At 44.8% G+C, this 21,485-nt stretch overlaps 1 protein-coding gene and 1 pseudogene across 2 annotated transcripts in view; one reads left to right on the plus strand and one right to left on the minus strand.

Annotated features, from left to right (window-relative positions):
- ZFYVE1 (zinc finger FYVE-type containing 1) overlaps window positions 1-21,485 on the plus strand; it is a 56,503-nt gene that overhangs the window by 13,890 nt on the left and 21,128 nt on the right. For both annotated transcript variants that reach the window (XM_028088908.2, XM_028088990.2), the window contains exons 3-4: window positions 12,594-13,098; window positions 17,835-18,049. In XM_028088908.2, the coding sequence (XP_027944709.1) occupies window positions 12,594-13,098; window positions 17,835-18,049 (720 nt within the window). The remainder of the gene's footprint in view (window positions 1-12,593; window positions 13,099-17,834; window positions 18,050-21,485) is intronic.
- LOC114197917 (small ribosomal subunit protein eS26 pseudogene) lies at window positions 9,685-10,011 on the minus strand (annotated as a pseudogene).

Below are 21,485 nucleotides of genomic sequence, written 5' to 3' on the forward strand. Positions count from 1 at the left end.
TGGGAGAGGGAGAAGCAGGCTTTCCGCCGAGCAGGGAGCCCGATGCGGGGCTCAATCCCAGGACCCTGGGATCCTGACCTGAGCCGAAGACAGATGCTTAACGACTGAGACACACAGGCGCACCTTAAAAACAGTTTTCTTGAGGGGCACCTGGGTGGCTCAGTCGGTTAGGCGTATGACTCTTGATCTCTAGATCGTGAGTTCAAACCCTGCATTGGGCTTCATGCTGGACTTGGAACCTACTTCAAAAAAACAAAACAAAACAGTTTTATTGAGATATGATTCACATACTATACAATTCACCCATTTAAAGTATACAGTTCATTGGCTTTTAGTATATTCATGGATATGTACAACTATCACCACAGTCACTTTTAGAAAATTAAAAAAAAAACATCATTTTCGTTGGGCAGTGATTTTTGCCTCTGCTGTTCATCAGCATCTAGAACGGTGTTTGGCATATAGTAGGTACTCGATATTTGTTGAATGAATGAAATGCACTCATGAGGATAAATCAGCTTAATCATTAATTCAGTAAACATTTAATCAGGGCCTCCTCTGTGCTGACAACTGAGGACAGTAGGAAGTGGCACTCAGATACTGAGCTTGCGCTCAGGGAGTGGACAGTCCAGCGGTAACAGAAGACAAATACATGGAAATAAGATGGATGATGTCAGAGTGGTATAGAGAGGATGTTAGAGAAGTTCAGAGGAGGGGGATACTGCTGGAGGGGTTACTATTATTGACTTTGTTTTTATTTTTTTAATTTTTTAATTTTTTTTACATTCCTTGTATTTTGTTTTCTAATACATTGCTTCTAGTGTAAAAAATTAAGTTATTTGTATTTTGACTTTGTATCTTGTGACATTGCTAAATTTATTAAGAACTTTGAGTGCTTTTTTTCTTTTTTAAATTTAAATTCAGTTAACATAATGTATTATTAGTTTCAGAAGTAGAGGTCAGTGATTCATCCGTCTTTTTTTTTTTTTTTAAGATTGTATTTATTTGAGAGAGAGACAGCACAGAGGGAGAGGGAGAAGCAGACTCCCCACTGAGCAGAGAGCTCAGTGGATGCGGGGCTCGATCCCAGGATCCAGAGATCATGACCTGAGCGGAAGGCAGATGCTTCACTGACTGAGCCACCCAGGCGCCCCCATCAGTCTTACATGATACCCAGGGCTCATTACATCACATGCCCTCCTTAATGTCCATCACCCACTTATCCCTCCCCTCCAGCAGCCCTCACTTTGTTTCGTATGATTAAGAGTTTCTTATGGTTTGTCTCCCTCTCTGATTTCATCTTGTTTTATTTTTTCCTCTCGTCCCCTATCATCCTGTTTTGTTTGTTTGTTTTTTTTTGGTGCAAAAAGGTGATTTTATTAAAGCACAGGACAGCACCCGTGGGCGGAAAGAGCTGCTGATCCTGTTTTGTTTCTTAAATTCCACATATGAGTGCAATCATATGATAATTGTCTTTCTCTGATTGACTTATTTTACTTGGCATAATACCCTCTAGTTCCATCCACGTCGTCACAAATGGCAAGATTTCATTTTTTTGATGGTAGTATTCCATTGTATATATATATATACCACTTTTTTTTTTTTAGGATTTTATTTATTTATTTGACAGAGAGACACAGCGAGAGAGGGAACACAAGCAGGGGGAGTGGGAGAGGGAGAAGCAGGCTTCCTGCTGAGCAGGGAGCCCGATGCAGGGGCTCGATCCCAGGACCCTGGGATCATGACCTGAGCCGAAGGCAGACGCTTAACTACTGAACCACCCAGGCGCACCGAGACTGAATTTTTAACTTTTAATTCCTGTCTCACATTTAGGTCTTTCTTCCATTTTGAATTTACTTTTGTAAAATTTTTGCTTCTCCCTCTTCCTCTCTCCCTGCTCATGCTCTCTCTCTCTCTCTCTCTCTCTGTATCTCTGTGTCTCAGATGAATAAATAAAATCTTAAAAAAAAACCCAATATTTGTTCTTCCAATCCATGAGCATGGAACACTTATCCATTTCTTTGTCTCCTCAATATCTTTCATGGGTGTTCTATAGTTTTCTGAGTACAGATCCTTTGCTCTTTGGTTAGGTTTATTCTTAGGTTACGGTTTTTGGTACAGTTGTAAATGGGATCACTCCTTAATTTCTCTTTCTTCTGTCTCATTGTTAGTGTATAGAAATGCCACAGATTTCTGTGCATTTATTTTAGATCTTGCTACTTTGCTGAATTCCTGTATGAGTTCTAGCAGTTTTGGGGTGGAGTCTTGGGTTTTCCACACAGAGTATCACGTCATCTGCGAAGAGTGGGAGTTTGACTTCTTTGCTGATTCGGTTGCCTTTTATTTCTTTTTGTTGTGTGATTGCTGAGGCCAGGACTTCTAGTACTATGTTGAACAATAGTGGTGAGAGTGGACATCCCTGTCATGTTCCTACCTTAAGGGAAAAGCTCTCAGTTTTTCCCCACTGAGCATGATATTTGCTGTGAGCTTTTCGTACACGGCTTTTATGATATTGAGGTATGTTCCCTCTGTGAAGAGTTTTAATCAAGAAAAGATGCTGTACTTTGTCAAATGCTTTTTCTGCATTTACTGAGAGGATCATATGGTTCTTGTTCTTTCTTTTATTAATGTATTGTATCACATTGATTGATTTGCGGATGCTGAACCACCCTTGCAGCCCAGGAATAAATCCCACTTGGTCGTGGTGAATAATCCTTTTAATGTACTGTTGGATCCTGTTGGCTACTATTTTGGTGGGAATTTTTGCATCCATGTTCATCAGGGATATTGGTCTGTAATTCTCCTTTTTGGTGGGGTCTGTCTGGTTTTGGGATCAAGGTAATGCTGGCCTCATAGAAGGAGTTTGGAAGTTTTCCTTCCATTTCTGTTTGTTTGAAACAGCTTCAGAAAAATAGGTATTAATTCTTCCCATTACTGACTTTAAATAGTTCTAGCAGTGTTCTTACTTCACCAGGGCTCCGCTGTCGCATCCGTGTAGCGCAGGATGCAGGCCCTGCTCAGTCTCTGCCTCAGATGCCAAAGATTTCCTTGTGAGGCTGTGTCATCTGTTAAGATCTTTGAGATAAAGTATGAGAAGAACATTTTTAGTGAATCTGTGGTATAGTAATAATTCTTGGAATCACGTCACATCATTCTTCCGAAGACTGAATGCCTTCTTATGCATAATGTATTATGTGATCTCATAATTGCTTTTTCTTTAATTGAAAAGATCTATCCTTTTGAGGGAGGGAACAGTAAGTATTGAGTGAGCATCTTGTTCATATCTCTTCTTTTTTTTTTTAAAAGATTTTATTTATTTATTTGACAGAGAGAGAGATAGCGAGAGCAGGAACACAAGCAGGGGGAGTGGGAGAGGGAGAAGCAGGCTTCCCGCCGAGCAGAGAGCCCGATGTGGGACTCGATCCCAGGATCCTGGGATCATGACCTGAGCTGAAGGCAGACGCTTAACGACTGAGCCACCCAGGTGCCCTTTGTTTGTATCTCTAATTCTTTAATGAGAGTGCACTGGAAGCCTTCCCTCGGAAGGGTTTTTACTTGGGATGATGGAATGAAATTCTGTGGTGGCAGTGGTGACTCTGGCCTAGAGGCAAACAGTGTAGCTACAGCCATGATGTTAGCCAGGTCTTCTAGCATTTACTGCCTGATTGCACCGTGCCCAGTGCCCCACGTGCAGTGATCTCGTTTAGTCCTCACAGCAATCCTCAGAAGTAGATTGTGTTATCCCCATTTTACAGGTGAGAAAACTGAGGCCTAGGGAAGTTAAAGGACTTCTTTAAGGTTATTCTAAAAATCAGCAAGTGGTATCGAGGCAGGTTGGTTGAACCCTTCACGGTAAAACTATACTGTTCCCTTCCCCAGAGGGAATATGGCATTTAGATACTCATTTATTTAACAAATGTATGTATATTGATTTCCTGTTACGTGTCAGTCCTTGGGCTAGGGCTGCAGTGGTGAAAACAGAACAGACCCTGGCCAGCACGGAGTATGTTGTAGTTGGGAAGCTCAGAACTAGGAAGGAACGGAAAATGTTAAAAGAGATGGGTGGGAAGGGCGCCTGGGTGGCTCAGTTGGTTAAGCGACTGCCTTCGGCTCAGGTCATGATCCTGGAGTCCCGGGCTCGAGTCCCACATCGGACTCCCTGCTCAGCAGGGAGTCTGCTTCTCCCTCTGACCCTCTTCCCTCTCATGCTCTCTATCTCCCATTCTCTCTCTCTCAAATAAATAAATAAAATCTTTAAAAAAAAAAAAGAGATGGGTGGGGAACGGAGACTTTGAGCAGGAGAAGGGTTGAGTGAATTGCGCATGGTCTGATCCAGGTAGAGGTGGACCTGAACCTAGCTCTCTTGTCTTCTTCCTGGCTTGGTGCTTTTATTGCTAAGTCTTTTATAGCTGGCCAGATATGGGTATGCCGTGTCACTTAAGAGGGGGCTGTGTCTCCCATCTGGAAGTTCTTTGGAAGAGTCTTCGGATGATGTGGATCTTGAGGATGACTCGGTATTTCCAGTCTGTCCTCAGATTTCAGCTTTGCTTTGGAAAGCTTTTTGTTCAGATACAAAAGGATAGCTGAACAGGGTGAGTTGGGTAAGGTCAAAGAAACTGATCATGGAGCTAAAAATGACTCTCTTTAAAGAATTCATTTTGTGGATCATTTCTACATACAGACACTCTTTCTTGCTGGAGTAGGAGGGGAGCTGCAGGTGAGTCTGAGAGGCTCTGTGTCAGAAGCACCGCTGGTGGTTCTAAGACAAGGAAGAATTCCTGACCTCTCAAGTAATGGAACACTTTGGGGACACTGGAGGGGAAGAAAGTGATCTTTGCCCTTACCAAATGTGCTCAGTGTGTTTGTGAAGCTAATCTCATGACTTTAGTGGTCTTAAGAAAACATTTGATTGAGAAACAATTGTGTTTTTGTATGAAATTCTGTGGACACATACATGGATAAACACAAAGTTACACACTCCTTTTAGGATAGAATGAAAGGAAATTTTCTGGACTTGCTGGGGTGGAGAAACAGGTTTGCTAGAACTTTCTGACAGGGTTTTCCTATTGGAATGGAACCACCTTATCGTTTGGGTTGTAAAATTAGACCGGCTACTGATCTGTTTGACATTGTTTTAGTAAAATCTTGTCTGAAAATTAGACCCTGGAGTTTAAACCATTGCCTGGAGTTTTTTCCAACATGATGAAAGTGGCTCTGGATTTTTTTTTTTTTAAGATTTTATTTATTTATTTGACAGAGAGTGAGAGAGCACAAGCAGGGGGAGCAGTAGAAGGACAGGGAGAAGCAGGCTCCCCACTGAGCAGGAATCCCAACGTGGGGCTCGATCCCAGGACCCTGGGATCATGACCTGAGCTGAAGGCAGATGCTTAACCATCTGAGCCACCCATGTGCCCCTGGATTTTTTTTTAAGATTTTATTTATTTATTGGAGAAAGAGAGTGAGAGAGCGTGCATGAGCAGGGGCAAGAGGCAGAGGCAGGGGCAGAGGGAGAAGCAGACTGTCCGCTGAGCAGGGAGCCTGATGCCAGGCTTGATCCCAAGACCCCAGGGTCATGACCTGAGCCGAAGGCAGACACTTAACCAAATGAGCCACCCAGGTACCCCTGTTTTTTTGTTTTTTGTTTTTTGTTTTTTTTAATCAGAGAGAGAGAGAATGGGGGGGAGGAAGGGAGAGAGAGAATCTTAACCAAGTTCCTTTCCCAGCACAGAACCTGACATGAGGCTTGATCTCACGACCCTGAGATCATAACCTGAGCCAAAATTAAGAGTTGGACACTGAACTGACTGAGCCACCCAGGCGCCTAGCTCTGGATTTTTCTAGGAAGAGTTCTCTCACCTTCCACTTCTCCTTTACCTTCCCAGGAGAAGGAAAATGTTACCTAAGTTCTGTAACTGTCTTGGTCTAACATCATCAGCTCAGTGCCAGACACTAGAGGAAGCTCAGTATGTGTCTGTTGATTAAAAGAAGCAATCAAAAAAAATAAATAAATAAAAGAAGCAATCAAGTTCTAGTTTCCTTTTGGGATAGTGGTCCCAGTTCTGGTGAGAGTGAGAATTTGGTTTGGTTTCTTTGGGTTCTGTCTCTTCCTCTGAACCCAGCTAAAAATAGATGAAAGTAAGATAAATCAGAGACCAATATGTAAAAGTAATTAGTAGGAAGTTCCCTTTGGCAATAACTATTGAACTAGGCTAGTTTTAGAATCTTGGTGGGGAGGTATAAAATAATCTTTGGTTCAGAGGTGGGATCTATATAAGCATTGGGTTGTTAGGATGGGTTGGTAGGAGAAACCAAGCTTCTCTTAGCTGAGCAACCAAGCTTTAATTAGCTCTTTCTGTGACTTTGGGGAAGGAGCTGGTTTTTGCCCTCATCCACAGGGAACATCTTCATAAAAATTTAAAGGACTGTATAATTTTAGTTGACACAGATTAGATCCTTTTTGTCTCTAGAGGCCAGAATTGAAAGGACCTCGGTGCTGAGCTACTTTCCTCTGTAGTGTTTTCGGGTGCCTTTGGGATTTCGCTTCCGTGGTCTCTGTACTTTGTTGAACTTTCCTCCTTTCGAGGCTCTTTATTTCAGTTCCTTCCTCATCTCTTGCTTTTCCCTTTGCAGAGAACAAAGCTGTTTTCCCTCAGAACAAAGCTTATGTGGTTATTCTTTCTGGAATGATTCTCTAAGGGCTAAGAAGGAATTTCTTGATGGAGATTGTCATCATTACCATTGCTTGCTTGGGTCAGAGGTTGACTGCTGGACCCCTTTCACTACCATAAAGTGCTCTGAATTCTAACTTGGAACAATGGAGATAGTGAGTACTGTTAATATTTCATTTTAGAAACTCTGCTTGGAACCCAATGCAAAGGGAAAAAGCTTTGTGGGTGAGATAGAGAGGTGTACTGTTTGGTTTCTTAAAAACTGTGGGTGTTAGACGGTCACTTTACTAAGAGTCAGCTGTAAAGCCGGTATTAATACCATGTTGTTTTGATGAGGGGGAGAGGAAAGGAGTTATCAGAGCCACTCAGCGAGTTCTTTCATTTTCAGGTGGAATCAGTTTAGATCTTTGTTTTTTTTTAAAGATTTTATTTAGTTGACAGAGGGACAGTGAGAGAGGGAACACAAGCAGGGGGAGTGGGAGAGGGAGAGCCCGATGTGGGGCTTGATCCCAGGACCCTGGGATCATGACCTGAGCCGAAGGCAGCCGCTTAACGACTGAGCCACCCAGGCACCCCGGAATCAGTTTAGATCTTAGCACATGGCTGATTTAGTCCCTGCATGAGCAACTTCTGGGCCACAAGCGGGTGCAAGCCTGGCCGCTACTGCGGTGCCCCCGGATGCGTTTGCAATGGGCTGGTCTTCAAGTAAGAATGGGTCCTATTTAGTGAGTGCTTCCCGTGCACCGGGCAATGCGCTGTGCCCTTTACCTGCTTTATCTCCGTTAGCCTCTCAGGATCCCGAGGGATTGCGGACTCTTACTGCCTCATTCCCCTGACGCGTCAGTAGTGAAGTCACTTCTCCAAGGCCAGCAGGGGCAAAGCCAGGAGTGGAATTTGGGTGTTTCTTACTTGTCTGACGTCCAAGAGATGGCCTAATGAGCTCAGGGAGAGCAGAAGGTGGAAGTTGGAGAGGGCAGGCTTTCCGAGAAGCATTTCAGACATGTAGAGCTGGGTTCGGGAATGGAGCAGAGTGGGGTCATTGATTGCAAACTGGCAGAACCAGTAGAGCTGGAGCCTTGTTCCCTTCTGGCTCCTTCCTTCCCTCATCAAAGGGAATCTTCTTATCTTTTCTTTACCTACCCCCTCTTCCCCCCCGAATCAGTCTCGCTACTGCCTAGGCTGCTCTCTGCTTTCTGGCTCAGCGGAAAAGGCCCACAGATTAGGATGAGCTGAGTAGTGTAACAGAGAGCAAAATAATGTAAAAGGCAGAAGAAGGAAAAATGAAGTACAGCGCCAGTTTAACAAGCATTTTCTCCGTTTATCTCTTTACTTGACTAGCAATCACCACCCAGTCAGGGGAGGCAGCGTTGGCTCTGTCCTTATTTTACATGTGAAAACCAATACAGTCGGTGCATGTTGTGCATGTTAAATGGTTATCCAAGGCTTGTCAGATTCTGTGGCGTAGGCCTGACACGTGAGCAGGTATGTTTAACCTGCCCCAGGACACTGGGTGCCAAAATACGCCCCCCCCGCCCCCGCCGTGTGCTGACAGAGAGTGTTTTATTTTCATCCCATATGAGTTGTTTCTTTTTTCAAGATTTTTTTTTTTTTAAAGATTTATTTATTTATTTGAGAGAGTGAGAATGAGAGAGAGAGTACGTGAGAGGGGTGAGGGCCAGAGGGAGAAGCAGGCTCCTCGCCGAGCAGGGAGCCCGATGTGGGACTCGATCCCGGGACTCCAGGATCATGACCTGAGCCGAAGGCAGTTGCTTAACCAACTGAGCCACCCAGGCGCCCTTTTTTCAAGATTTTATTTATTTATTTGACAGAGAGATAGTGAGAGAGGGAACACAAGCGGGGGGAGGGGAGGGAGAGGGAGAAGCAGACTCCCTGCGGAGCAGGGAGCCCGATGCGGGGCTCGATCCCAGGACCCTGGGCTCATGACCTGAGCCGAAGGCAGATGCTTAGTGACTGAGCTACCCAGGCGCCTCCCAAATGAGTTGTTTCTTGATATATGTTCTGTGCATCGTGTGGTGGGTACTTCATAGGGATCCTGAGACAGTTAATCGTGTACCGAAAGGCCCCCACGTGTCCCTTTTCCAGGCGCCCGCTCTTACGTAGCCCCGAGAGCAGCGACCTGATCAAACTCCTTGCCAGTAGAGCTTTAGGGCGCTTTTGTTCTCTTTCTCTTGCAGCTAGCCTAGGCCGTTTGGGACCAGTGAGTTAACACCAGTCCCAAATGGGCTGTTCTGTGTAACTTCTTGTTCCTCTCAGTTGTCTGGGACAGTGAGCCCATCACCGGGTTTATCGAATGCTGCTGTGTGTGAGGCCCTATGGAGGATAGAGGGTGGAGAAAAGTGATTATGGTACCTAGCAACATGCAGGGCATTCATTCATTTATTCATTCAATAACTAGATATTGAGCTTTTCCTATGTTCAGGTTGTGTCCCAGATACTTGGGATGAAAAGATTAGATAGACATGGTTCTGCCCTCGTGGATCTAGCAAAGGCAGTGTCATTGTAGTGGGCATTTAAATTATTAGCATTGTCATTAACATTAATGCATTAATAATGCAACAATAGTGATGTTATTAATAGGATCGTGAGTAGTCACGATGGTCTGTCTACATTTCTCTTAACTGCTCATTATCAAACCAGCAGACTGTTGAGAATCAGGAAGGTATGTTTTCTCTTGTGGCTGGAGGATACTAAGTGTAAAGGTTTATCACTCCTTGCTGGAGTAGAACATTGCCTGTATGGATTAGGAGCTTTGGCTCTGAGGTTCTGTATTCTGAGATTTGGGGCCCTGAGCATCTTCCTGGGGGTCCAGTCTGGGATCTCACTGGCACCAGGTCTCTTTCCTCCTGCTGACTTTTTAAAGAATTACAGCATTCTTTAACTGTAAACAGAGGAATTATGGATGGATGAAGTTTGACCAATACATTTTTTAGTATAATCTCCATTTTATTTTTTTTCCAGAGAACAGTTTTTCTTTAGTTCTTAAGGACTTAGCTCCTTACATGGGCTTCAGTGGAGGTCGTAGGGCAGCATCTGTCTGCAGGTCTAAATCGGGGTGGGGATGTTTGGTCCTGCAATGCTTCACGAGAGTGATTCCTGACTATCTTGCTGTGGATGTATGTTTCACATACAGCTTGGGCAGCACATAGGCATCGAAGACACTTGCTTTGGAAATGTCCCTGACGGCGGTGGCCTCTACTATGTTCCAAATAACGAACTTCTTAGTGGCCTTGGGTAAGCAACAGGCACAGTTGGTGCGGCAAATAGGCTGCATGTGGCCTTGGCCCTTTTTGGCATGACCATTATTCCTTTTCTTCTTGGTCATCTTAGAAGTGAGGACCCAAGAGAGCCATTTTTTTTGAAGATTTTATTTATTCTGAGAGAGAGAGGGTGCACGCAAGTGGGGGAGGGGTAGAGGCCGAGGGAGAAAATCTCAACCAGACTCCATGCTGAGCGCAGAGCCTGATGCAGGGCTCGATCTCAAGACCCTGAGATCATGACCCTAGCCCAGATCAAGTCGGATGCTTAACTGACTGAGCCACCCGGGTGCCCCCCGCCTTTTAATAACCGCTTCATTGAGATGTAATTCATATACCATATATTTCACCCTTTTTTTTTTAAGATTTTATTTATTAATTTGACAGAGAGAGACAGAGCGAAAGAGGGAACACAAGCAGGGGGAGTGGGAGAGGGAGAAGCAGGCTTCCTATTGAGCAGGGAGCCCGATGTGGGGCTTGAACCCAGGACCCTGGGATCGTGACCCGAGCTGAAGGCAGATGCTTAACGAATGAGCCACCCAGGCGCCCCTATTTCACCCCTTTAAGAGTGGATAATTCAGTGGTTTTAGTATATTCTAAAGTTGTGCAGCCCTTAGCACTAATTCCAGGACATTTTTATCAACCCAGATAGACACCCTATACCCATAAGCAGTCACTCCCTAGTCCCTCCTTCCCCCAGGCATTGATAGTTCCTAATATACTTTCTGTCACTGTGAATCTGCCTGTCATGGATATTTCATATAAATGGGATCCTAGAATATGTAGTATTTTGTGTCTGGCTCCTTTCACTTAGCATGATGTGTTCAAGGTTCCTCCATGTTGTAGCAAGCCTCAGTACTTCATTGCTTTTTATGGTTGAATAATACTCCACTGTATGGATACACCACATTTTGTTTATCCATTCATCAATTAATGGACATGTGGGTGTTTCCACCTTTTGGCTATCATGGATATTGCTGCCATGAACATTTGTAGTCACATTTTGTGTGGACATGTTTTCAGTTCTCTTGGATACATACCTGGGAGTGGAATTACTGAGATACACGCTAACTCTCTAACTTTTTGAGAAACTGCCATACTGTTTTCCAGAGTGACTGTACCGTTTCACATTCTCAGCAGGGCATGAGCATTGCAGTTTCTCCATACTCTCATTAACACTTGTTATCTTTTTTTAATTTTTAATTTTTATTATTTATTTATTTTTAAAGATTTTATTTTATTTTATTTTAAAGATTTTATTTACTTGAAAGAGTGGGCAAGAGCAGGGTGAAGGGCAGAGGGAGAAGCAGACTCCCTGCTGAGGAGCCCGATGTGGTACTCGATCCCGGGACTCCAGGATCATGACCCGAGCCAAAGGCAGACGCTTAACTGAAGGCAGATGCTTAACCAGCTGAGCCACCCAGGCGCCCTAAAGACTTTATTTTATTTATTAGAGACAGAGAGCTCACGTGTGAACATGAGCATGAGGGGTGGGGGGAGTGGCGGAGGGGGAGGGAGAAGCAGACTCCCCGCTGAGCAGGGAGCCCCATGTGGGGCTCAATCCCAGGGATGACCTGAGCCAAAGGCAGATGCTTAACTGACTGAACTACCCAGGGGCCCCAATTTATTTAATTTTTTTTAAAGCTTATTTAAGTAATCTCCACATCCAGTTCAGGGCTCCAATCCACAACCCTGAGATCAAGAGTCACGTGCTTCACCAACTGAGCCAACCAGCGGTGCTGGTTGGTGCCCCCAATAGTTATGTGAAGATTTTTGTTGTTGTTGTTACTATCTTTTTGATCATAGCCATTCTAGTGGGTGTGAAGTGAGACCTCAGTGTGGTTTTAATTCACATTTCCTTAATGACTGGTGGTGGTGAGTGTTTTTTCGTGTGCTTATTGGCCATTTTTAAATCTTTGGGAAAATGTCTATTCAAATTTTTTTGGCTTAATTAAGTTTTTTTTTCTTGTTAAAGGAATTCTTTTTTTTTTAAAGATTTTATTTATTTATTTGACAGAGAGAGAGATAGCTAGAGAGGGAACACAACCAGGGGGAATGAGAGAGGGAGAAGCAGGCTTCTTGCCGAGCAGGGAGCCCAACGCAGGACTTGATCCCAGGACCCTGGGATCATGACCTGAGCTGAAGGCAGATGCTTAACTGACTGAGCCACCCAGGTGCTCCACTCCTGTGTCATCTTTTAAGAGTTTTATAGTTGTAGCTCTTTCATGAGCACTAAATTGTACTACTAAATCTTTGAAAGTTCCTCTTAGCTGTTTGCTGGGAGTTAGGCTAGGTGGGAGCCTATCATCCTGGAGTTTCTTTTCTTTTCTTCTTTTTTAAAGATTTTATTTAATTCACAGAGAGAGAGAGACACACATGAGAGGGAACACAAGCAAGGGGAGCGGGAGAGGGAGCCGGCTGAGCAGGGAGCCCAATGCGGGGCTCAATCCCAGGACCCCGAGATCATGGCCCGAGCCGAAGGCAGTCGCTTAACCAACTGAGCCACCCAGGCGCCCCATGGAGCTTCTTTTCTTTGCCACCTTGACCGTTCAATCAAGGACCTTGACCTTGGGAAGCAGTTGTTGTTCTTGCAAGTTTTCTAACTATTATGCAGTTTGTATTTCTTTCTTTCTTTCTTTTTTTTTTGAAGGTAACGAATGAAGAGGACTTTATTAGGAAATTGGACTGTAAACCTGATCAGCATTTGAAGGTGGTTTCCATTTTTGGAAATACTGGTGATGGAAAGTCTCATACTCTCAACCACACTTTCTTTTATGGCCGTGAAGTCTTTAAAACTTCCCCTGCCCAGGAGTCTTGCACCGTGGGGGTATGGGCGGCATATGACCCAGTCCACAAAGTAGCAGTGATAGACACAGAAGGGCTCTTGGGGGCGACGGTGAATCTCAGCCAGAGAACACGACTGCTGCTTAAGGTCCTGGCCATCTCAGACCTCGTCATCTATCGAACTCATGCAGACCGGCTGCATAATGACCTCTTCAAGTTCCTTGGGGACGCCTCAGAAGCTTACCTGAAGCACTTCACCAAGGAACTCAAGGCTACCACTGCCCGCTGTGGCCTGGATGTCCCTTTGTCCACCCTGGGCCCTGCTGTTATCATTTTCCATGAGACTGTGCACACTCAGCTGCTGGGCTCTGGTGAGTAGACAGAGGACTGTGTCACAGATTCACCTTTCTGGGTACAAGGAGGCAGCCATTGGGCTTCTGTAGTAACTTGGTGGAGGGCGATTGCCCAGCAAAATTTCTGCCTGGGCAAGACCTAAGGGAGTGTTTGAAGAAGCGTGGATTGAGCAACAATGTCAGAATCCTGTCAGGATGAGGGTTGAGGATTACCGATTGGCTTAGGCAATAGAGAGAGCCTTGGTGATCCAGATAAGACTTGTTTCTCAGGGGTGATGGGCGTGAAAGCCTGATCAGGGTAGGTTCAAGAGAGAATAGGAGGAGGAGAATTAAGGTTGTGTGTATATTCCACTCTTTCAAAGAGTTCTGTTATAAAGGGAAGCAGACAAATGAAATGATAGCTAGAGGCTGATGTGGGATTTCAAGGCGTTTTCCCTCCTTTAAATTGAAGCTGGGAGGTAATGCAGATATTTGTGTACTGGTGCAAATGCTTTACTAGGAAGGGACCAATGCAGATGGAAGCAAGCAGAACAGTTGGAGTGAGGCCCATGTGGGTGGGTTGGCCTTAGAAGCATGGACAGTCCCTCCGTTAGCACAGGAGAGAAGGCAGAGTATATGGACATGGTTGCAGGTAATTGGTAGATGTGGTATGTGTGTGGGACTTGTTTTACTGGTTCTGCTTCCTTAGAGAAGTAGGAAGCAAAATCATGACCTGAGGGTAAGGGAGCAGTGCAGCAACAGTAATTGGACACAGGTGGGGACAGTAATGTTAGCCCCAACTCACTTATACCATTTACCTGTTCATTCAGTCAACATAGTTTCTTTCTTTCTTTCTTTCTTTTTTTTTTTTAAGAGAGCGGTGGGACGGACAGAGGGAGAGAGAGAGAATCTGAAGCAGGTGCCATACCCAGTGTGGAGCCCGACACGGGCCTCCATCTCACAACCCTGAGGTCATGACCTGAGCCAAAATCAAGAGTCGGATGCTTAACCGACTGAGCCACAGGCGTCCCATCAGTTAACAAAGTTTCTTTTCTTTTTTTTTTTTTTAAGATTTTATTTATTTGAGAGAGTGAGCGAGAGAGCATGAGCAGAGGGAGGAGGAGAGGGAGAGGGAGAAGCAGACCTCCTGCTAAGCAGGGAGCCTGATGTGGGGCTTGATCCCAGGACACTGGGATCATGACCTGAGCCGAAGGCAGACACTTAACTGACTGAGCCACGCAGGCGCCCAGTCAGCCAGATTTCTCAAGTGGCACAATGCCATGTGCTGAGCACTGGGGCGCAGAGCTGAGAAAAGCAGTTGTCACCCTCGAATACCTCCCTGTCCAGTTGGGGAGCCCACACGTGTTCTCTTCTATAGTGGATGTGGGTCCTGGAGCTGCGGGAGTGTGGTAGAGGGACACGTTACACTTCCTGAGGGGGTCTGGGAAAGAGGAGAGGAGGTGGGGCTTGAACCTAGACACGTGGCTTGCTAGGGCAGGAGAGGAAGGATGCTCTGGAACGTGCAAACCCTTGGTGGCTTGAAGGGGCAGCTTGTGTCCCGGAACCCGCAGGGTTCATGCAGGTAGTTCTGCCAGAGCCTCCTGAGCCCCCTCTAGCCCCTCCGTGCATGCTCCACGCAGCAGCCAGGTACTCTTTCCTAAGCTTTATTTATGCTTTAGATCATGCCGTACTCCTGCTTACAAGCTGTCAGTGGCTTTTCCTACAAACTCATGACGGTGTTCTTACTCTGAGTCCTGTCTGTGTCTCTGAACTCCTTCTCTGGTTATCCCGTTCCTCCCCTCCCGCTGCCCCCACATGCCCCCACCGCACATGGGTGTGCACACAGCACCTCTGTGTACGCTCCGTCCGGTAGCCACACCAGCCTTTTCTGTGTTTCCACCTTTGCATATGCTGCTCTGTCGGCCTGGAGCACTGTTCCCTCCGCAGGCCGTACTTCAGACTCAGCTCAGCTCTCACCCCTTTGGAGCCTTGGGTCACCATCCCCTGTAGAGTGGTCCTTTCTGCCCCCGAGTTTGCACGCTTACTGCATCTCTCTGTTCCTTTGCATCAGGACCCTTGTCACTATCTGAGATCCTCCTGTGTGTTTGCTTACTTGTTTTTGTTTCTCTCCTGTTACAACAGAAACTCCATGAAGGCAGGAACCTTGCCTGTCTTACTCACTGCTGTGTCTAAAGAGCCTGGATGAGTGCTTGACGCTCAGTGTTGTTGAATGAATAAATGAAGAGGTTCTCACTGTGTCTGAAGCACAGATTGTATGGGAGGGAATGGTGGAGATACTTGGGGGTCAGATCATGGGCTGCCTTGACTCCGTTCTCAAATAGGACAGGAGCCCCTGAAGGATTTTAAGCAGGGAGTTACAGGATCAGATCTGTATTTTACAAAGATCGCACGGCAGCCTGTTGCAGGATGAACTGTAGAGGCATGGCTAGAGGCGGGGAGACCAGCCAGGACATTACCATGGTGCTAGATGAGGGGTGATAGGGGCCAAGCCTGGGCAGTGGCATAGGAGGGAAGTGGACAGACTGGGGCTATATTAAAGAGTTAGAATCAGAAGGACCAGAGTCTAGCGGGAGAATGAGAAATCTAAATGTTCCAGCAGACACTCCTGAGCAGGTGACTCTGAGGTAAGGAGAGAAAGTTGGAAATACTGACTTGAGGATGCTTCCCGTGATCTACATTTTTTTGTTTTTGTCAAGATTTTATTTATTTATTTGAGAGAGAGCTCATGCGCGCTAGAGCACAAGCAGGCGGAGGGGCAGAGGGAGAGGGAGAAGCAGATTTCTTGCTGAGCAGGGACCCCGATGTGGGATTCGATTTCAAGACCCTGGGATCATGACCTGAGCCAAAGGCAGATGCTTAACCAATTGAGCCACCCAGGGGCCGACCCCCCCACCCCGTGATCCACATTTTTATGCCACTTTGGATTTTTACAACCTTCGTAAGGGGAAGGTTTAATTTCTAGTTCAGGATTTTGAAATAACCAGCCCTTCACAAATAACTTTTTTTTTTTTTTGCTTTGTACCGTACCATGTTAGGTGGCTTTGAAAAAAATAAACGCTAACTTACTGTATCCTTGTTATTCGGCCCACTCAATAGCAGCCCCATTTTACAGATGAAGCTGAACTCAGAGAGCTTGAGTTATGTAACCAAGAGTTTTCCAGCTAGTAAGTTGCAAAACTGGGGTTCAAAATAAGGTTTCCTACCTCCTAAATCCGGAGCTCTTTGTGGAATACTGTTGCTGCTTCTTGAAATTTGGAGATGGAACCAAGGCAGCCAGAGTTTACACAGGGTAAAGGAGAGGTGCCAGAATTGTGGGCAAATTGATAATTAGAGTTTTGTGTCTCATACTTTCTGATTTTATTTTGTTTTATTTTGATTTCTTTTTTAGAGAGAGAGAGTGAGTGAACAGTGGGGAGGGGCAGAGGGAGAGGAAGAGAGAGCATCTTAAGCAGGCTCCATGCCAGTCAGCGGGGCTCAGTGCTTGATCTCATGACCCTGAGCTCATGACCTGAGCTGAAATCAAGAGTCGGACATTCAACCGACTGAACCATCTGGGTGTCCCATTTTCTGAGTTTATTTGATCCTGTTCGTTTTCTGGACTAAGGATTCTAGGTGGGAGTTAGAAGGCAAATGAATTCTCTCTTTTACAAATGAGGAGAACCCAGCTCCCATAATCATTTGGGAGCAGAGATTGTATGTCCAGAGACAATCTGTGAGATGATGTTGGGACGGGGGGAGGGGGGCCAAGCCGGTACCTGGGTGGCTTTGGGAGGAGTCACTCCTTGATGGTTGACCCTGGGATACCCTGGGACCCAAAATTATTGCCACAGGAAAAATTCAGGGAGAGATGGATTTAGGGATGAACTACAGAATTTTGACTACTACTTTTTGATGACTGTACTTTTAAATTTGAGTAAGGCTGTATCTCCAGTATTAATTGGAGTGATTTTGTTGTTGTTATTAAAATATTAAAGGAAATTAAGAAGTCCTTCTAACATTTATCTCCAGGATATTTATTGAATTCATTTGTATTATGACTCCACAAATTTCTGGATAAATATTCGTGAAACTACCCTCAGATATGTTGTCAGTTTGTCTGTAGCTTCACCAGCATAAGACCAGCATGTTCAAAGTAGCCGTTTATTTTAAATGTTCATTTGTAGGTGACTGGTTAAATATGTCCGTAGGATGGTGGACTATGTAGCTATTAAAAAAAAAAAGAAACTTCTCAGAGCATCATGAAAAGAGTAGGTACTTACAGTATGTAATTAAGTGATACAAGCAAGTTGCATGTATGTGTTGGTATGTGTGTAGGAAAAAGAAGTCTGAATGGGCAAACAAGCACTGAATTGTAGTCTCCTCTGGGAAGTAGGAGGGGGCAGAGGAAATCTGTTTCTTTCATGCTTTGACCTGTTTGGATTTTTTTACAATGAGCACATTAAAAAAGACTTTCCCTTGAAGTATGTACATACAGAGAGTGCACATCCTATCACAAATGTATTAATATGATGAATTTCACAGTCTGGATGTACCCGTGAAATCAGTAGCAGAAAATGACATGAAATGCCAGCACCCTCTTCGTGGGGAAGCCCTGCTCATGCTGCCTTCTAGTTAACGGTAACCTGAATCCTAACAGCGTAGATTAGTTCTGCCTGTTTATGTACTTTAGAGAGTCAGATTGTATATTTTATTGGCAAGACAGATCTTTTTTTTTAAAGGAAGGTTATTGTTTACGTATCTGTTTCCTTGTCCAGATCACCCCTCAGAGGTGCCTGAAAAGCTCATCCAGGACCGGTTCCGGAAGCTGGGCCGCTTCCCTGAAGCCTTCAGTTCCATTCACTACAAGGGAACGAGGACTTACAACCCTCCCACCGACTTTTCTGGGCTGCGGCGGGCTTTGGAGCAGCAGCTAGAGAATAATACCACCCGTTCTCCCCGGCACCCGGGGGTCATCTTCAAAGCCCTGAAGGTCAGTTGGCTTCTGCCCTGAGTGCTTCTCGTTGGGGTACCAGTGGGTGGTGAGAACACTCAGCTCCCCTTTTGTTGGTGCTGGGGATTGGAAACTGAGGCTGGAAAGTGAGGTTGTCAGGAAAAAAGCACAAGAGTGGAGTTCTCACCTGCCGAGTGAGAGCTCATTCTGCTAAGAGCACGAGCACAGAGGGATCTTGGGTTATAGTTAAAAAGTGACAGGTCCCCATATCGGAGAAAAACCAGGCTTTCAGACAATAGGAAACAGCATTCATTTCCCGTGGTATGGCCCTCCCTGGTGAGTTGACCTTGTATTGAGGCTCAGTTATCTGAACAGGATTCACCTTTTTTTTTTTTAACCTATATTTATTCAAGAGGGCCACTTTTTGTTATCACTATAAATGGAAAACCAGTACCACAGGTAGAAATTTCCCAAGACAAAAAACAAACACAGACACACGATAACAAAAATTGCTGTTTATTATATACCAGTGTTCAGGGGACTCTGTATGAATTCGTTCATTTAATCCTCCTTACACCACCAGTGGGCTTGGTTGGCTCAGTCGGTAGAGCATGCAGCTGTTGATCTCGGGGTTGTAGGTTCAAGCCCCATATTGGGTGTAGAAATGACTTAAAAATAAAATCTTTTTTTTTTTTTTTGGTGTTACTTATTTATTTGACAGAGAGAGACATAGCGAGAGAGGGAACACAAGCGGGGGGAGTGGGAGAGGGAGAAGCAGGCTTCCCGCTGAGCAGGGAGCCCGACACTGGGCTCGATCCCAGGACCCTGGGACCGTGACCTGAGCCGAAGGCAGACGCTCAATGACTGAGCCACACAGGTGCCCTTAAAAATAAAATCTTAAAAAAAAAAAAAAAATCCTTACACCAGCTTCATGTGTTAAGTACTGTTACCCATCCTCATTTTGCAGATGAGGAAACTGAGACACAGGGAAGTAAAGTGATTTGTTACACACAGTTACTAAGTAGCAGCTCTGGCTGGTTTACTCTAGAGCTCCTTATAACCAGGAAGAATCTTCTGCCTCTCAACAAATATAATAACATATTATTTCCTCTCTAGGGACTGTCATTCATGGAAGGTTCTGAGACTGGGGCTTGTTTTTTTCTTTAAAAGGGGGATTAGCAAGTGTTCAGGAGATGATAAAGATAATGCTGTTACCTGAGACTTTCTCTTTTAACAGAATCTGAAATTTTGAAAATGAATTTAAACAGGAGTAATTTCTTCTGTGGAACTTGATGCTGTTTACTGTATCACCTACAATCCTGTCCCGTGCCCCTAAAATTCATCTTGTAAACACCAGTGATGTGAGGCCTATCTTTTGGGAAACATCTCTAAGCATTGTATCTTTGTCCTTTACAATCAGGCGAATTGTTTTTCTTGTGTATCTCAGCAGTACTGTCAATGTATTGTTTTGATGATACAGTAAAATCCTGTTATAAAGTACCCTGCTTCTAAGGATTTTGTTTCCCCATCCTTTTTTTTTTTTTAAAGGTTTTTTTTTTTTTTTTAATTTGACGGGGAGTTAGCGAGAGCAGGAACACAAGCGAGGGAGCGGGAGAGGGAGAAGCAGGCTTCCCGCCGAGCAGGGAGCCCGATGCGGGGCTTGATCCCAGGACCCTGGGACCATGACCCGAGCCGAAGGCAGATGCCTAACGACTGAGCCACCCAGACGCCCCTTGTTTCCCCACCCTGATGGTTGGTGCTTCTGTCTTTGTAACAGAGACCCTGCCATCTGGGTGAGCTGCAAGCCCACCAACCACAGCAGATGCTGTATAACCTGTCTGGGGCCCTCAAGGGTTAAACTGTTGCTCCTTCGTTATCAGATCGCATCTTAGGCCTCACAAGTATCTGGGTAGGTGGGATCACTGTGCTAGGTAGTATCACTTCACTCCAGTAGCAGTATGGCTACTCTGCCATTCCTACATCATTGTGGCATCAACAGGCAAGAAATCACTAAAACAGTGGTAGTGGTGGTGGTGGGGCAGAGAATGGGATAATCGAAAAGTATGACCTAAAAAGTATTTTCCATTATTGAAAATTGCCATTTTAGAATTGACTAGGTAGTCTCAGTGAAATCTTGATGTCTTATCACAGTGCATTGATCAAAGCATTCCCTGGGCCCAGTAAAAGCTGGGAAAAGACTTCCCAAAAGGAATGTCAAAGTTGTTGATACCATTGTGGGAATAAGAATTCTAAGTTTAGGACAGTTTGTTCAGTGATCCGTTTATATTGTGTTTGTCTAAATTCATATCCTCTGGCTTATGTTAGGAATACATGTTAAGCGTAGAAAACATTGGATACTATAGTGGAGTTACAGCAATGAAAACAAGAACCAACTACAATCCCTCCACCTGGGGATAGCCATTGGTAGCATTTTAATATGTGCTCTTATAGTGTGTATTCTGTGTGTTAAAAAATATATACATAGAGCTTGTTATCACATTATAGATGTAAACTTGTAATCCTTTCCCCCTTAAACTTCATAAACATTTTACTGTATTATGTTTTTAGCGTGAGAGTGAGCGGGGGAGGGGCAGAAGGAGAGAGAGAGAGAGGGAGAGAGGGGATCTTAAGCAAGCTCCACACCCGATGCAGCCCAATGCAGTACTCTTGTCTCACTACCATGAGATCATGATCTGAGCTGATATCAAGTGTCAGACACTTAACTGACTGAGCCACCCAGGGACTGCAACATTTTACTATATTATTATATGGTTTTTATAACTGCACAATATTTCTTTGTCTCAACATACCAAAATAACAGTTGTTGGATAAGAGATTATAAGTAAAATTTCTCTATTAAAAATAATACCATGGGGGCGCCTGGGTGGCTCAGTTGGTTAAGCGACTGCCTTCGGCTCAGGTCATGGTCGTGGAGTCCCGGGATCGAGTCCCACATCGGGCTCCCTGCTCAGCAGGGAGTCTGCTTCTCCCTCTGACCCTCTTCCCTCTCGTGCTCTCTATCTCTCATTCTCTCTCTCTCAAATAAATAAATAAAATCTTTAAAAAAAAAAATACCACGGGGCACCTGGGTGGCTGAGTCGTTAAGTGTCTGCCTTTGGCTCAGGTCATGATCCCAGGGTCCTGGGATCGAGCCCCGCATTGGGCTCCCTGCTCGGCGGAAAGTCTGCTTCTCCCTCTCCCACTCCCCCCTGCTTGTGTGCCCTCTCTTCGCTCTCTCTCTCTCTCTCTGTCAAATAAATAAAATCTTAAAAAAAAAAAAAACCACAACTAAATATCATAAAAGCTCTTTCTGTATTTGGAATTATTTTTCTAGGTTATATTCTCTTGAAGTAGATTGTGTCAAAAGTGTGTGTGTGTGTATAAATATAAATATATATGTGCATATATAAAAATATACTCATACACAGTGAATATCACATTTCTGTCATTTCATATAACGACATGGAATCCTATT

This window comes from Eumetopias jubatus, unplaced genomic scaffold, assembly GCF_037043125.1.
Source record: "Eumetopias jubatus isolate StellerSeaLion01/CBP00866 unplaced genomic scaffold, mEumJub1_p1.0 scaffold_7, whole genome shotgun sequence".
NCBI lineage: Eukaryota > Metazoa > Chordata > Mammalia > Carnivora > Otariidae > Eumetopias > Eumetopias jubatus.